The sequence below is a fragment of the Coenobita brevimanus genome, chromosome 93 (genome assembly GCF_032717465.1).
Source record: "Coenobita brevimanus isolate Jiangsu-jjx chromosome 93, ASM3271746v2, whole genome shotgun sequence".
Lineage (NCBI taxonomy): Eukaryota > Metazoa > Arthropoda > Malacostraca > Decapoda > Coenobitidae > Coenobita > Coenobita brevimanus.
Window position 1 is genome coordinate 30,841,369 of NC_137046.1, and position 13,718 is coordinate 30,855,086.

A 13,718-nucleotide genomic window follows, 5' to 3' on the forward strand; every position below is an offset into this window, starting at 1 on the left:
AATCATGGCAACATCAGTCTGTTTGCGTGTTATGCACCTACTAATGATGCACTGAATGAAAGGAGACACATTTTATGAAAAGTTGCAAGAAGGAGTAGGAAGGGTGCCTAGACATGATGTTTTGATCTGCGTTGGAGACTTTAATGCAGTAATGGGCTGTTCAAATGAGGGATTTGAGGCATGTATGGGTAAGATGGGAGTTGGTAGTAGGATGAGTGAAAACAGAGTGAGGTTTGGAAGCTTCTGTCTAGCAAATGACTTAGTCATCGGGGGCACACTCTTTCAGCATTGCAATATACACAAGACAACTTGGGTGTCGCCTTGTGGAAAATATAAAAATCAGATTGATCACATCGCTATCAGTAGGAGGCATAGAAGTTCTCTGCTAGATGTTCATGTTAAACGGGGAGCGGATATTGGTAGTGACCATCAACTTAGCATTGCAAAAATAAGGTTTAAACTTAAAAATCAGAAGAAGGAAAAATCTGGTGTTGGTAGATACGATATTGTTAAGCTTAGAAGGGAAGGAGAAGAAAAGGAGGAATTCAGATTAGAATACAGAAAAAGGTTTTTGGCGTTGGAAACGTTGGAAGAGGAGGAGAGAAGTGTAGATGAGATGTGGGAGGATGTGAACAAAGTTTTGCATGAGACTGCTGAATGTACGATTGGAAGGAGACATAGATTCAGGAGAAAGAAATGGATATCAGAGGAAACGTGGGATATGATGAAAAAGAGAGGTGAGGCTAAATTGAGGAGTGAGATGCAATGTGTTGATGAACGAGAGATTGAATTAGCAAGAGCTGCGTACTGGAGTTTGAATTCAGAAGTAAGAAGGTTAGCTAGGAGAGATAAAAGAAGATGTGTGGATGAAAAGGTTGCAGAGACTGAAATCTTAATAAACAAAAATGATGGACAGAGTCAAAGAATAGCATATGAATCGATTAGAGAACTGAGTGGTAATGCAGGTAAACGCAAGGAAATACCAGTTAGAGACAGGGAAGGAAATTTATTGACCAAAGATGGAGATATTAAAAATAGATGGAAAGAGCATTTTGAGACAGTTCTTAATAGACCAATACCACCAGAAGAGGATATACCGTCTGCTCAGGAAGATTTAAATATAGAAACAGGAGAGTTGAGGCTTGCTGAACTGGAGAAAGCAGTAAAACAGTTAAAGAATAATAAGGCACCAGGGGAGGATGGTTTATTTCCGGAAATGTTTAAAGTTGAGGGGGATAGATTAATAATGATCTTGACCAAGCTTTTCAATAAGATATGGGTGACGGGGTTACTACCATCAGTTTGGAAGAATGGTGTAATTGTTAAAGTTCCGAAGAAGGGAGACCTGAGTGAATGTGGTAATTGGAGGGGAATCTCTTTGTCACCGATAGCTTTGAAAGTTTTCAGTAGAGTGTTGTTAAATAGGTTGGAGCCGGTGGTTGAGGGTATTCTGAGGGATGAACAGGCTGGTTTTAGAAAGAGACGTGGTTGCAATGATCAGATCTTTATAGTTAGGCATTTGATGCAGCAAGTTAATGAAATGAGAGTACCGTTAAGTCTTTGTTTTGTTGATTTTGAAAAGGCTTTTGATAGTGTTTCGAGAGAGACTATGGGGAAGATCATGAGACATTATGGAATACCAGAGGAGTTTGTGAGGGTCATTATGAACATGCATGAGGACACATTTTGTAAAGTGATGGTTGATGGTTGTCTGAGTGATTCGTTTGAAGTCAAGTCCGGAGTAATTCAAGGTGGTGTTCTATCGCCTTTACTATTTATATTGGTCATTGATTACATTATGAAATGCGTTGGAACAGAAACCGATGCAGGTATACTTTGGGGAGAGAACAGGAAACTTTTGGATTTAGATTATGCAGATGATATAGTTTTGATTTGTGATGGGCCAGAAGAGATGCAGAGAGTGTTGGACTGTTTGGTGAGTGAAGGTCGCAAGGTGGGTTTGGTTATTAATTGTGGAAAAACTGAAATAATCAATATGAATATGGAAAATGCACCGGAATGTGTAATTGGAGGTATGGTTGTAAAGCAAGTTGATAGGTTTAAATATTTAGGTACTTATTTAGCCAAGGATGGCTCTTTGAACTTTGAATTCGAGGAAAGGTTAAAGAAGGCTAATCAGGCAATGGGAATGCTTAAAAATATTTGGAATAATAACAATTTTTCTGTGCATACAAAAATCAAACTTTATAAGGTAATGGTTAGGAGTATCTTAATTTATGGACACGATTCTTGGTACAGCACAGTGACTATGGAAAATAAATTCTTGGTGTTTGAAAATAAAGCACTTAGAAGAATATTAGGAGTTAAGTGGTGGGAAAGGATACCAAATAGTAGAATTAGAGAAATAACAGGAGTGCAGCCGGTCGATGAATATGTTAGATTCTCACGATGGAAGTGGCTAGGACATGTGTATAGGAGACAGGGAATAGTATGAGGTACACCAGGGTGGGTGGCACTTGGTAGGAGAGGTAGAGGAAGGCCAAAAGAGACGTGGGTGAGGACAATGAGACGGGAAGCTGGAGATGAGTGTTGGGGAGATCTTGAAGAGTTAGCACAAGATAGGATGTGGTGGTGTGAGTTCATCGAGGCCCTATGCATCCCCGAGGGTGCCACAGGAAATGATTGATTGATTGATTGTTCTTTAAGCACCATATCACAAATCAATAGTTTGTGCTGCTGCACACACTCCTCACTTCCTATAACTTTAACATCCCTCACTAACCTCCTATCGGCCCTCCTAACCAGAAAATAATCTATCTAACTGCTATTTCCCCCAGACTCATACATAATTAACCTACTGTCTCTTTTTCTAAAATATGTGTTGCACACAATCATGTCCGTTGCCTCCCCAAACTCGAGTATCCTTTCCCGTTCTGCATTCCTTAGACCATATGCACATCCCCCATGCACTCCTTCATAACCTTGTGCTGCTTCACCTGCATGACCATTTAAGTCCCCTCCCAAAATCACTATCTCATCATCCCGCATACCACCCACGACACGTATTAAATCATCCCAAAATCTATCTTTCTCTGATTCATCCAATCCTGCCTGTGGAGCATATGCCGATATAGTCGCAGCTATCTTTCTTCCCAACAGAATTTTCACTACCAATATCCTATCGCTTACTCTCAAAACATTCATAACATATTCCACCCATTTCTCCGCAACCATCACACCAACACCTCCATATCCGTCTGTCCCCCCCTGCCAAAACAACTTATAGCAACAGTCCTTCCCAACAATCTTTCTGGCTGATCCACCCCTGTACCGGACTTCCTGCAAACACGCCACATCCACCCACCTCCTACTGAATGCCTCAACGACTTCCCCTGCTCTTCCCCTCAAACTTCCCACATTCCATGAACCCACCCTCATCCCCATGGGTGATTTACTGTCCTCAGGCTTGCTTTGAAACTTATTTTGTTTTGTCATATTCAGTATTAATAAAGGGGGACAGACACAGCACAGGTCCCACTCACTGCACAGTCCCAGGTCCAGGCAATGGATCTGAGACCCCTAGCCCACCAGCTTACCAGTGGCTGTGGTAGTGGCCTCGGGGCACCCTGCCAGGACAGCTGCAGGGACACCCTCCAAGCGCGTCTTGGCACTGCAACTATCCCACCATTATACACCTACTGATAGGGCAGCCTCCTGGGGCGCTACTCCCAGGTTCGGGCCCCTCTCTATTGGGCGGAAGCGGCAGCCTGGGAACCGCAATGCCCTGTACCTTTTTCAAAATTCCCTTCTTCTTCTCTGCGTATTTTTGTGTATCCATTTCTAGTTCTTTTATATTCTACCTTTGTTCTGTTGTTACCTCTTTTTCTCCAGTTGTTCCAAGCACGTTTTCTCTCTCTTTTTTTGCTGTCATACCCCTTCTATTAAACCACTAATTTTTCCTGTTTTCTTTCCTCTTTACTCTTGGCACAAATATTTCCACTCCTGAATTATAGAGGTCTAGAAAAATATCCCACTTCCTCTGTATCTCTCTTGTTTCTCTGAATTTTCTCCAATCTGCATTTTTGAAAAATTTTGTCAATCCTGTAAAGTTTGCTTTCCCAAAGTTGTACCTTCCCTGCCTATAAAGCTCGTCTCTTGGTTCCACGTTCCCTGTTATCATCTGGAACTCAATGACCACATGATCACTTTTTCTTATAGGGCACAGATATTTCAAGGATTCTATTACATTGGGTTCTTTGGTAAACAGTAAGTCTAGTCTTGCTGGTGTGTCCTCACCTCGAAACCGTGTCTCTTCTTTGACCCATTACATCATCACATTGTTCATTGTTATATTTAATAATATAGTGCCCCACGAATCCTCGCCGCCTCCTGAGTCCCATTCCTCCCAGTTCACCTCTTTACAACTGAAGTCACCCATTAAAATTATATTGTTGCTTTTCTCAATCATTTTATGTAAATAACTTGCCATGTCTGACAGCATTTCCTGATATTCATCATCACTCCATGCTCTTGTCTTAGGGGGAACATACACTACTGCCATATCTCTCGTTGTTCTCTCCAGTTACTAATTTCATATTTATCACTTCAGCCCTGCCTTCTCCCATTTCCATGGTATCTACATTGACTTTGAGCTTTAGTCTAACACTAGCCGCAGCACACCATGTCACTTGTCAAGTGCACTAAACATCATATGTTTAGTGACTTGACAAATTTTCTTCTGTCTCTTCTGTCGTCTGGAATTGGTGGCCTTTCAGGGTGACTTTCAACTCTGTGAACATAAGAAAGGTCTGCATTGGCCAGATCTGGAGAGTAGGGTGGTGTGGGGATGATAGTAGTCTCATGCTTCGCCAAAAAGCCACAGATAAGGAGCGATTCATGAGCAGGTTCATTGTCATGGTATTCTGTCCTCGCCTTAGGCCTTTTCCTTCTCACTGCCCCCGTCGAACATTTCAGAATGTCAGAGTAAAACTGTCTATTGACTGTCTGACTATGTGGAACAAACTCATGATGAACGATGCCTGTCCAGTAAAAAAAAGATGATCAGTATCACCTTCATAGTTAAGCGGCTCTGACACGACCTTTTTGGTCACAGTGTTCCAACCCACTGTGATGACTGCCTTTTTATTTGAACATCATAGCCATACACCCATCTTTCATCACCTGTTACGACATTTTTCAGGAAGTTTTCATCAGCTCTTGAACAGTCAAGCAGCTCCTGACTGACTGTGACACGGTTTTGTTTTTGCTCATCTGTACACAGATGCAATATAGATATTGCGGCAACACAATGCACCTTCAGTTTTTCAATTAAAATCATGTGGCACGAACTTCTACAGATGCATATTTCTTTGGACAGTCAGGCTACGATTTTCATGGATCTCAGCTTGCACTATCTCAATGTTATCATCATCTCTCAATGTGGAACACTGTCCAGATTTGGGATCATCTTCAGTGGATGTTCTTCCCAATTTGAACCACTGGAACCACATGTGACATCATGAATCACTCAAAGAATGCTTCTCATAAGCCAGTTGCAACATCTGAAAAGTCTCTGTAAAAGTTTTTTCCAATTTGAAACGGGGCTTCATGCAAGCATGCAAACACATTGCTCTTCAAGATTCTTCATTGTTCAGCTTGCAACAAATTGCCAAGTGCACCAAACACATGTTCACTCAAGTGCATTTACCTCTATGACAAAGTGATGTGGCTAGTGTTGGACTAAAGCTCAAAGTCACCACTACCCAGCACTCCCATCACAATCACACCAAACTGGGAAGGTGGTGCACTGTTAAAAATTCATTTCTTTTTTTAATGAACCTCATACATTGGGATGACAAACCTTACAGTGTATGATAATACTTGTACAGAAACCCATTTACTATAGTGGTGGTAACCATACAGCCAGATGGATACCTAGTGGTATGGAGGGTTAAGGTGCTCCAACTTGATGGGGCTCATTAGGGTTTACATCTAAGGGAAAGCTGAAATTTATTGCACATTTAATGCCACTCATAGCAATGCCACTGTTCGCTTGTGCTCTATATGTCTGGACTAAGTAGCATACCTTGGGCTTCTCTACTTCTGATGGGACAAAAATGAACAGAATGAAGAAATATATGTTTCATGCACAGTATTACTATATATATAAACAGTATATGTATATTAAAATTTTTAAGTTGCTGTCACTATGTGTGGACACTGAACTGGGCACCAAGCATAAATAGATGGATAGATAGTAGAATAAATGTGATTTGTCTCTTTGCAGGGTTTGGGTTTGGTTTGGTGTACCTACCAGCAGTGGTGTGTGTGGGCTACTATTTTGAATCAAAGCGAGCGCTAGCCACGGGTATTGCTGTGTGTGGCTCTGGAATTGGTACCATGATATTCCCACCGCTCCTCAACTACCTCATCTCGGTATATTCATGGCGGGGCACCAACTTGCTGATATCTGGCATGATCCTTAACTGTTGTGTAAGTACTAAGTTGGCTGTAAAGATATAAGCATATATATATATATATATATATATATATATATATATATATATATATATATATATATACTGTATATATATATATATATATATATATATATATATATACAGTATATATATATACAGTATATATATATATATATATATATATATATATATATATATATATATACTGTATATATATATATATACTTGTGGTAGGTGGGGGCGCTCACCATCCACTCACTCGATGTAGTGCTGCTCTCGGGTGTCTGCCCTGTCCTCTCCTCCATCCTTCTTTCCTTCCATCTTCTTCTCTCTTTCTTTCCTTCATTCTTTCCTCGTCCTTCTGCCTACGTGTGACTTTACACTCCCTCTTCTGTCTTTTATTCCTTCATTCTTTCCTTTTCCATCTGCCTATGGGTCACTCTACACTGAGTGACAAGCCAAATGGTTTCCTGTACGGCAGGAAACTATTTACTACGCTGGGTAGTAACCATATAACCAAATTTTGGCGCCTGGTGGTTTAGTGGGTAATTATTGTGCTCCAATCGGATTGAGCCGGTGAAGGTTTATATCCAAGGGATGGTTGGGGTTTATTGCTCATGTAATGCCACTCAGGGATGAGTGAGGTTGGTCACTATCATCTTAAATGTCAGGACCAACTGTCTAGCCCCGGGTTCCTACGCTCCTCATGGGGCAACGCAGGATTGGATGATGGATGGATGGATGGATGATATATATATATATATATATATATATATATAGGCCATATATACACTCAAACCTCAAGTGCCGCAGGCAATAGGGACTGGGCAAGGACTGTGGTACTCAAATCCGTGTCATGCAGACAACATGTTTATGTGTTAATGGTACAATGTGTTCTGGCAACTTTCCATAACTCTCACTTTCACCCCTTCTTACAACCTGACTCCATGTAAATTACCCCTACTTGCACCTACCATCAGGTAAAACAATGAAAGAGATATAACTATAATAATTAAAAACATCAGTGGTATTAAAAATAGCATTAACAAAAACAGAAGTTGGGCTGGGTACCCTTTTGTTGATACGTAGCTCCACGGTATTTTCCTTCCGCCCCTCAACCCCAATGTTGTTGTCAAAGTTTTGCTATCTCTTGTATCATGTGGCCTTCAGGAGAGACCTTAGGTCGTATGGTTAAACAAAAATTTATGGGTCTGACGGTTTTAGGGGACGAAATAGAACGAAAATTTGTTCTAACCAGAAAAAATTACGTTCATCCTTGTGTTCTCGTGAGTTAGCGTTCCGTTTCACATTCTTCGTTTGATATCACGCTTCCCTACACATTTCAGACAGACTAAGCATATGGCTAAACTGTTCAATCAGTCCAAAATGTGTTGGGAAAAGCGTTACAGAACGAAGAATGTGAAATGGAATGCTAACTCACAAGAACACATGGATGAAAGTTTTTTTTTTTTTCCAAACACTTTCATTCCATTTCGTCCCCTAAAAGTGCCAGACCCATAAATTTTAGTATAACCATATGGCCTAATGTCTCTCCTGAAGGCCACATGATTCGAGAAGGCGAAACTTTGACAACATTATCGGTGGGGGGTAGGGGATGAGTGCCGGGAAGCTACGTATCAACACAAGGGTACCTAGCCCTACTTTTTTGTTAATGCTATTTGTAATACCACTGATGCTCCTAATTACAATAATTATATCTCACTGTTTTACCTGATGGTGTGTATAAGTGGGGGTAATTTACGTTGGGTAAGGAGGAGTAAAAATGAGAATTTCTCTGACGCTCCACATAACGCCCTGTAGGCCTAAGCTTCTCAGTCAGCTTCAGGACAGATATAAACTTTCACAGCTACAAGGTTCACATCACTTCTATGCACGATCTTTATCTTCTCCTGGTCCTTCCAAATCGTTATGATGGTGCATTCATTTATGCCATACTTTTTTGCCATTTCAGTAAACGTACACTTTACCTAAAGCAGTAGAAGGACTTACCAGTTCAATTCATATTCCTCCAGTTTGTTTTCGATGTTCTTCTGACTATTTCCAGGGTGATAAATTACCAATTCCTGCTGAAAAACTTCCCATTTTTTATCATCACGTTCCTTACGCCGTACGTATGATTGTCTTGACGTACTCAAAGGTGGTTTTCATCTCCCGATTTCCCAACTGGATGCTAGGTTAGATTAGGTTAAATTATTAGGTATAGTTAAGCTAGGTTAGGTCAAGTGTAGTAACACTTATGGACAGGCCCTTTTGCCGTAACCCAGACGAGTCAAACGAGTTGACATAGTGGAACACAGCTAAAAACAATGGGGAAACAGATTTAGCATGAAATATTTTTTTTACCACCCAGAAGCAATCCGAAAAATATAAGACTATCAGGAAGAAAAAGAGCGAAGAATGTGGAACTGAACGCTAACTTATGAGAGAACATGGATAGAAGTAATTTTTTTTTTTTTTCCTGATTAGCAAACATTTTTGTTCAGTTTTGTCCCCTAAAACTGCGAAACCCATATGACTGTGACGTAAAGTCAGTAAGACGCAAGAAAGGACCTTATAGCCGTATGCACAGTCAGTCCTAAACGTGTTGGGATGCACGAAGTCGAGCAAAAAATGTGGAACTGAACACTAATTTATGAGAACACATGGATGAAAGTTTTTTTTTTTCTAATTAGGAAACATTTTTAGTGGTAGGTGGTGGTGACCATCATCCACTCACTTGATGTAGTGCTGCCTACTTCTTCCTTAGCCTTTTATCATTCTTTTTCTGTGCCTGCCCTCCTCTCTTCCTATTCTTCTCATCTTTCCTGTCACTTCTTATTGCTTTTCTTTCTGTTACAGGTGGCTTTACATTGAGTGACAAGCCAAATGGTTTCCTGTAAACCAAGAAACCATTTACAACGCTGGGTGGTAACCATATAACCAAACCACACGTGCTCTCTACGTGTCAACAAGTGGGTTGGTGGAGGGTTAGTGCCCCTCTTCTCATGGAGCAACTTAGGATTGGATGATGATGGTGATGAGATATATATATATATATATATATATATATATATATATATATAGAGAGAGAGAGAGAGAGAGAGAGAGAGAGGGGGGATAGATTTAATATGTCAAGGGATGCTTTATTGAGCCTTGGTTTTCCCCCCCAACCAAGTTCTTAACTCACCCAAATAAATCCAAAAACAAAGTTTCTAGCTCACCTCATCTCCCAGATAACTTTAAAGCAAGCTAAACTAAGTCTAAAAGCAGTTTATCACACACCTAAACCCAAAAATAAAATACGAAAGTTGTCAGATATAAGTCTGGATAAAATCCAACTTAGTAAACTGTATCCCAAAATGACAATGCTCACCCCACGTATGACTGAAACACATTAATATAAGTGTAGAAACAGTTTATAAATCAACCAAAACACAAAATTTAAATCTAAAATATCATCAAAAGTGGTTTTAAGAAAAATCTAAATCCATCATTAAACCTGGGTTTGGCCATTGTCAGGCGGGATATGGTGGTATTTCTACCGCCATCACTAAGCCAGGGTATCGCATCTAGGGGTATTGTAGACAGTGCTCCCTTAACATCCACGGGGATTAGGTAACAGAGACACCCACGTACAGTATGTTAAAAATCCATGGATATCTGTTGCCCCCCTTAAAAACACCCCAGGACCCCTCTTAACCCTTTGGCTGCAGTGGCTGTGATGACAACGTACTGACTGTGCTCATTGCGGAGAAATTGGAAAAAAATTATGTGTTTTCAACTCATGTTTTAACCCACTAATCATTAATCTTGAGAGCAAAAATTTTTGTCAGACAAACATCATTCTTTCTACTATCATTTTGCAACAAACTGCATGTCCGTAGGCATTCCAAGCACAGAGAACGATTTGAGAGAATACAAGGTGTGTTTTGACTGTCTGATGCAAGAAATAGCCCAAGGAGGTGTAAGTTTCCACCAAACCACAAGATTTTTTCCATACAAAATAGGGTTACAGCCACATTACCTCATCACAGCAATTGCATTAATAATAAAAATAAAACACTCCTAGCCAGTCTCCTATGGTTTTGTTACGATATTCCGGTGTTTATGTTAGACTTTAGCGATACAGTAATGATGTGAGGAAAATCATTACACACTTTATTAGACTTCATGAATGACTTTTATAACCACTTACTTTTATAAAGCTTATTGATATAATGTCATGAGTCATTTCATGGCATTACTGCATGGTTTGCGACCACAAAAATGTTCGCAATGCGCTTTGCATCGTGACTTCTCTGATTATCGCAAAAATGTCACTAAATCACTTGTATTTTATCACAGTAATTCACAACCTAAAGGTGAATGTAGGGAAGAGTAAAGTGATGGTCTTTGAGAGAGGTGAAGTTAGTGAATGTACAGCGAGGTTGGATGGTGAGGAATTGGAAAATGTGAGTACGTTTAAGTATTTGGGTAGTGTGATGAGTAAGGATGGAGGTTTGGAGGGTGAAGTGCTTGAAAGGGTACAGCAGGGAAGAAAGGTTGCTGGTTCCTTGAAAGCAGTGATAAGAAACAGGGAAGTGAGCATGGAAGTGAAAAAGTTACTACATGACAGTATTGTGATACCAACTCTAATGTACGGAAGTGAAGCTTGGACATTGTTGGAAGGACACAACTCAAGAGTGAGAGCAGTGGAAATGAGTTATTTAAGAGGAGCCTGTGGAGTCACGTGGAGAGACAGGCTGACAAATGAGGATATAAAGGAGAGTTGTGGTGTGGATGTGGATGTGATAGGAAGCGTTATGAGGAACACACTGAGGTAGTTTGGCCATGTGGAGAGGATGGAGGGTGAAAGACTGACGAAGAGAGTGTATGTGAGTGAGGTGGAGGGGGAAAGAGGGAGGGGGAGGCCGAGGATGAGATGGAGAGATGGGGTGGAGAGGTATATGAGAGAGGGGGGTGTGAGTTGGGAGCAGGGCAGTGAAATGGCGGGGGACAGGGCGACTTGGAGGCGATTTGTTTGTGGCCACCCCAAACGGGATTGAGGCGTCTGGCAGTAGATAGATAGATAGATAGAATTCACAATATAATATAATATAACACATTCAGCCACTCTGGTATGAGTGCATATTGCTTCGTATTACATATGAGAGTTGGGGGGGGCAGCTGACCAATTTAGACGAGCTCATTGAGGGGTACGAGAGAGAGAGAGGGGGGTGGAAGGGCAGTAAACTGGTTCATACCAGCTCATTGAGGGTACATGGAAGAAGAGAAATACTCCCAGTCTGTCCTAACTTTTTCCCTGATGCATTAATGACATAAATAAATGAAGTGGCCAAAAGGAAGAGTGTTATATTTGATTCACTGCATAATGCCATCATTAAAACAGCCATGAACTGTGCCTGGGAGAATGTTACATTTGCAGTGAGCAGTGTCAGCAGAGTTCAGTGAGATAAAATGCTTTAGTAAACCCAGCCCTGGTACTGTATCCACCTGCGGATATTTAAAACCGTTTATGTTATATCCACCCATGGATATTTAAAACAGTGTATGTTAAAAATGCAGATGTTAAGGGATGACTGTATAGGGTTATACCTGTATGTATGTAATAGAGCCCAAGCAACATCTGGGACTTGGTCTTGTTCGGGACTTGGGAAAAATGCCCCTGGACAGACTCTTGTAGACTGCAGCCCAACCTAACCTTGAAAACCACCTAAAGAACTCCCTACTGGACATGCACAGCACCTATTTAAGACCCTGTTCACACAAATAAGGGACAGAACCATAAAATAAAATGAAAAGGAACTGGAGAATGAGAAATCAGAAGTATGGAAAATATATGGCAGTATACAGGGTACTTACGACACGTCCGTGGTCGTCACAGAGATTAACCTGCCTCCTCTATGGCTCTGACAGTGGTGAAGATGCACTTAAAGCACATACAGTAATCCAGTGTTGTGCTGCACTTAATCCTTTGCACTGTGAGTTATAATTTTTTAACACTGCGCATTTTGTTCTTACTTGTGCCACGGCAGTTGCAACACGCCAGTGTTGCCCTTCACACTTAATCCTTTGCACTCTGAATTCAAATTTCTGAACACTGCACAGTGCTGAAATTTCCATGTACAGTAGTCTAGTGGCAGCCTGGCCTGCAGCAGGTAGGGCACCACCACAAAAGCGAGCACGTGGGCGGCCATGGTGACGAGCGTGTAGTCACGATGGTAAGTAGGCGGGAAATGGGGAGAGTGCTGGTGCACTGTAGCAGACGTCACCAGAACTATACACCAAAATACAGCTGTTCATCACCATGTGACAAATTCAGAGTAGGGATGAACACGTACCGAGTTTTTGTGTGTGTGTGTGTGTGTGTGTGTGTGTGTGTGTGTGTGTGTGTGTGTTCTTACCTAATTGTATCTTTACAGGAATGAGTCAAGCTCGTACTGTCCCGTGTCTTAAACCATATTTATCGTACATATCCTTAAATTTGTGAATTGTTTTGGCACACACTATTTCATTCGGTAGTGCATTCCATTGATCAGGTGCTCTGTTTGGGAAACTGAATTTCCTTACATCTTTATCACCTTTCTTCTTATGCAGTTTTTTGCAGTGTCCTCTTGCTGATGCTTCTCCATATGTTAAGTAATCATTTATGTCTATTTTCTCCTTTCCTGATATGCACTTATATAGCATTATCATGTCACCTCTTTTCCTTCTGTCCTGTAGTGTTGGTAGATTCAGTTTATTTAGTCTTTCTTCGTAGCTTAGGTCCCTTAAGCTTGGTATCCATCTTGTAGCGGCCCGTTGAACTTTTTCAATCTTGTCTATATGCTTTTTGAGATGAGGACTCCAGACTACTGATGCATATTCCAGGGTTGGTCTAATGAATGATGTTATTATCCTTCTTAGCATGTCTTCACTTATGTATGTGAATCCTATTCTCATATTTGCAAGCAGTGTATACATGTTCCGTACCTTCTCGCTGATGTGGTCAGCCGGAGATAGTCTGTTATTGATAATCACACCTAGGTCTTTCTCTCTTTCTGATGTGTATAGGGTTTTATTTCCTAACTTATAATCCCAATCAGGTCTTTTTCCACTTTTACCAAACTTGATTACATGACACTTGTCCACATTGAATTCCATTTGCCATGTATCACTCCATTCATGAAGTTTATTTAATTCTTCTTGTAGCTCCCTACAAGAGTCTGTGCTAGTAATTCTCCTTTGTATTTTTGCATCATCTGCAAACATATTCAGATAGCTCTCATTTCCAGTGTT

General features: G+C 40.8%; 1 protein-coding gene across 5 annotated transcripts in view; it reads left to right on the forward strand.

Annotated features, from left to right (window-relative positions):
* LOC145412565 (putative monocarboxylate transporter 5) overlaps window positions 1–13,718 on the forward strand; it is a 473,562-nt gene that overhangs the window by 186,292 nt on the left and 273,552 nt on the right. For all 5 annotated transcript variants that reach the window (XM_080282467.1, XM_080282468.1, XM_080282469.1 and 2 more), the window contains one exon: window positions 6,248–6,453. In XM_080282467.1, coding sequence (XP_080138593.1) covers window positions 6,248–6,453 — 206 coding nt within the window. The remainder of the gene's footprint in view (window positions 1–6,247; window positions 6,454–13,718) is intronic.